The sequence below is a fragment of the Drosophila eugracilis genome, unplaced genomic scaffold (assembly GCF_018153835.1).
Source record: "Drosophila eugracilis isolate 14026-0451.02 unplaced genomic scaffold, ASM1815383v1 contig_408, whole genome shotgun sequence".
NCBI classification, from domain to species: domain Eukaryota; kingdom Metazoa; phylum Arthropoda; class Insecta; order Diptera; family Drosophilidae; genus Drosophila; species Drosophila eugracilis.
Window position 1 is genome coordinate 716,611 of NW_024573270.1, and position 3,785 is coordinate 720,395.

At 37.8% G+C, this 3,785-nt stretch overlaps 1 protein-coding gene across 1 annotated transcript; it reads right to left on the reverse strand.

Moving 5' to 3' along the window:
• Window positions 1-807: 807 nt before the first annotated feature.
• On the reverse strand, window positions 808-1,585 carry LOC108103828. The gene is made up of 2 exons (XM_017209514.1): window positions 1,455-1,585; window positions 808-1,323 (listed from the first exon to the last, which is right to left on the reverse strand). The coding sequence occupies exons 1-2, from the start codon at window positions 1,498-1,500 to the stop codon at window positions 1,058-1,060; spliced, it is 312 nt and encodes a 103-aa protein (XP_017065003.1). The 5' UTR covers window positions 1,501-1,585; the 3' UTR covers window positions 808-1,057.
• Between the last annotated feature and the right edge of the window lie 2,200 nt (window positions 1,586-3,785).

Here is a 3,785-nt window from a genome sequence, read left to right on the forward strand (position 1 = left end):
CAACAAAACCGGAATTTCTGCTGCTAGAAGACGTATACTTGATATTTGGGGGGAAAAAATCAGTTTTGTTGCTATAGCACAGCCAAAAAAGGTCCAAATGAGGAATGTAATACCTCGTATGGCTCGTATTTTGATTGCTTTGATTCCCAATTGATTTGCATTCAAATCTGGGAAACTTCATTTTTCGGCATTTTTTGAAAATTTTGATGATGGTACCCCTTATTGAAAGTGCAAGTTTCAGTTTCTCCCTATTTCTCCCCCAAAAGATTAGTATTTTTCTCATATCTTGGCCAATAATGGTCCGATTATATAACGCAATACATCGTTGAGCTCGTAATTTGATTTCCAACAAAACTGTATCCCCACCTTAAAATGTGATATTTTCACAATTTTTCGAAAATTTTGATGATGTTACCCCTTATCAAAAATGCGAAATTTGGGCCAAAATTGACTTTCCCAAAATCGAAAATCGAGTGATAGGAGTAGTTAGTATTGGTCATTAGCAACACAAAACATTCGTTCTTTTGGCTGTGCGTCTTGTTTTGACCGAGCTATAGCTAAAAAACCGAACATAGTATTGCAAATTTCTGTTAGAAATATATTTCTTGATTTTTCAGTCATTAAATCAGAGCTCGCACCGAAAAATCAGAGCAATTATGATAAAAGCAAGTATAGGGGTGTTAAGTTTCGGTTGTCAGCTGCATAAAACAGTCATTGTTTTAGCCGTGCGTCTTGTATTAACAAAGTTAGAGCTAAGAAACGGCATGGAACCCGGGATCTTTTTTGAGTTTTATCAAAAATGCAAAATTTAGGGTTCTCCTCATTTCCCCCCTTAAATTTACAGTATTTTATTAGAACGATAAATTTAAATATTTTAAATAAGGTCAACATTCGGAAAATCTTTTCGATCGCTGGAAGTGGTGGCCAACGCCACTCCTCAGCTCCTTGTTCTCTCTGCCATCTACTTCTGCTCGTGGGGAGTGTTGCCTGGTCTCTGGTTTCTGCTTTTAACGTTTAAATTTGGTTCCATACCAGAAGAAGGGCGGCGTCGATTTCTTTAATTCTCTTCTGACTTTGGAAGGGACGATGACTGCTCAGCGTCCTCTTGCTGCCTTTTGTGAGTCTTCTCGACCACCTCCCTAAATTTCGCATTAACCTCAGCCTCGGTTTCCGCCTCATCTCCTTCGGATCGAGCCGTATGCCAAACAATTGGCTTTTTTTCCCTCATTGACGTCAACACAGCTTCTTCGAATGTCTGACATGAAGCCCTCTTCGCCAAATACGACATGTCCAAACTCCGTGGTACTTCTTCCTTGGTAATCACTATTAAGAACAAGATTTGACAATTTATTAGAGATATGCGAAAGTTAATTTCGAAGACTCGGGAAGATTTAGTAAAGAATTTGGATGTTTCACACGCGAACTTTGGTTTTCTTTCGGTTTCTTAACATTACCATTACGAGTGGTCTTAGGAAGTTCATTTTCGTTTCCGTTTTCCATTGTAGGTTAGACTTTTTTAAAATAATATAAGACCGAGAAAATTTCGTGCTGTTAGTACAACGTTAAGGTTAATACTGATGTTCAAGGCTCACAAAAGGCCTAACCAGTTGACATTTGCAGGCAAAGCCTATTTGATCAAAATTTTTTGTTGGAAACCAGAAACTGAGTTTTTGGCATGGAAATTCAGTAATTTGCCTAGAAATCAGTAATTATAGGATTTTATTCGAATTTCGTAATCATAATACCATATCCCTACATCGCTTTTTTTGTTGGGTTAACTATGGATATGTAAATGCTGCTGCGTTGCGGGAGTTGCCAGCCTGTGGAGGCGCTGATCCAGATGCGTGTGTGTGGTGTGTTTTCTGAGCTGCAGAGCTGCGAGGAATCCGATTTACATATTACTAAAGGGAAAGTCTGCTTTGAATAAACTTCCCCCACTTATCCATTTCCCTCTAGTTTGGCCGTGTGTGTGGGTGTATGTTTGGTTTTGTGCAGTTTTTAAATTTGCAAACATGAGGATGTAAATTTGCAATGAATAAATTAACCAGAGTCAAACTGCTGCCTGCTCCTTCCTGTCCTTCAGTTTTGAGATGCTCGTTCTTGTGACGCTGCTCAACACTTTCGCTATTTATTAAAATATAAATTGACTTTGCCAACAGCCATGCCGCAGCCAGCACATCTGCATTTTCCATTGCGAAGGGGGCAAGGCCTATGTGCATTCATTTTATTTACGACGTTTTAATTTAAACGCAATTTAAATATAAAAATGAATAAATTATAGGAATTATCGAAGGGATTTATTCATAGTTATTTATAGGAATTAATCTTGAATTAATCTTATAAAATATTTAGATTTTTTTAGATTTAGAAATGTCCTTAAAAATATTATTTAAATTGCTAAATTTTCCATAAATTGTTTTGAGTATTTAGACCCAAAGTAGGCGCTTGGCTTTCTATTTTATCAATGAAATTTTGCAAGCCAGCTAGCAGCTTTATTTTGTGTTTTAATCACTTTTTATTATGCGCTGTCCTTGAGGAAAGAGTGGGTGGTGGCTAAGGTGGCTGGGTGATGTGGTGTGGTGTTAACAAAGTGTTTGCCAGAGGCCCGGCAAAAGGAAAACAATCACGTGGCCAGGAGACAGACAGGCAGGCCTGGTCTGGCAGCCTGACAACGAGCGGCAACTCTTCCTTTTTTTTTTCTGCAACATCAACAATAACAAGAGCCAGCAGATGAAGTTACACTGAAAACAAAATTTATATACATAAATTTATAAAAAATATAAATAATATAGATTTACTTTTAGGTTAAAGTTAAAATGCTTAAATTAACATCTTAATTACATGAAAATAATCTTATCTTAATGATATTTTCGCCCTGTGTGTATATAAAAAAAGAATCTCTTAGATGCGGGCAGGCAGACGGTGAGAGAGATAGGGCAGAAGTAGGAGCCAGACTCCGAGTTGGATTTGGATTCGAGATTGGGACTTTGGATTCGGAATGGGAATGGAAACGGGAAAGGGTATGGGTATGGGAATGGGAATGGGAAAACGTCAACGGCAGCCGCGGCGACAACGATACGACAACTTTAGGACGAAATGCTGAGGGGAAAAACTTCGTTTGCCACCCAAAAACTCCGCCTACCACCTAAACTCCGCCCACAACAACAACAGCAGCAGCAACAGCAGCAGCAGCAGAAGCAGAATCCGAAAAAAAAGAACACAACGAGCCGAGAAAACTCAATTAAACTTTTGTAATTACAGCTAAAACGGAAGAAGATATTTATCCAGTATAATTGCATTGAAGGCAAATGAAAGAAAAGGAAAGCCAGAAAAACAACAAGAGAAAGAGACACACACACACACACACCCACACACGTTGGGAAAAAATAAAACCAAAGAGCAGAGCAAAAGAAAGCTGCGAAAAATAAATAAATAAAGGATGCCGGCAGACAAGAAATGGGCGACAGAATAAGCAGATGCCACTTGGATCATTCAGCGTCCAAGAAAAGATACGCAGATACGGGGATATGGATAAGAAAACACAGATTCAGATACACCAGACGCCACATGGTGGAAAAAGCAAAGCAGTCAAAGGTTTTTGAAACCGGGAAACTCAACAAGTTTCAGCAAGGAAAATTTCTGATTTTTATTGGTTTTTTTCAGACTGAAAGTCAAGTTGAAAGTTCTTAAAATTTAAATATTTTTCAATATTTATTTTGAATTTTAAATATTTTTCAAGTGTTAAACTCTTAAAGGATTTTTTGTTTAGTATTTAACAAGATTTT

Coding starts and splice junctions, on each gene's coding strand:
- LOC108103828 (XM_017209514.1), bottom strand. CDS start 1,500: ATGGAAAACGGAAACGAAAATGAACTTCCTAAGACCACTCGTAATG. Junction 1,324..1,454: donor TCCTAAGACCACTCGTAATG/GTAATGTTAAGA, acceptor TGTTCTTAATAG/TGATTACCAAGGAAGAAGTA.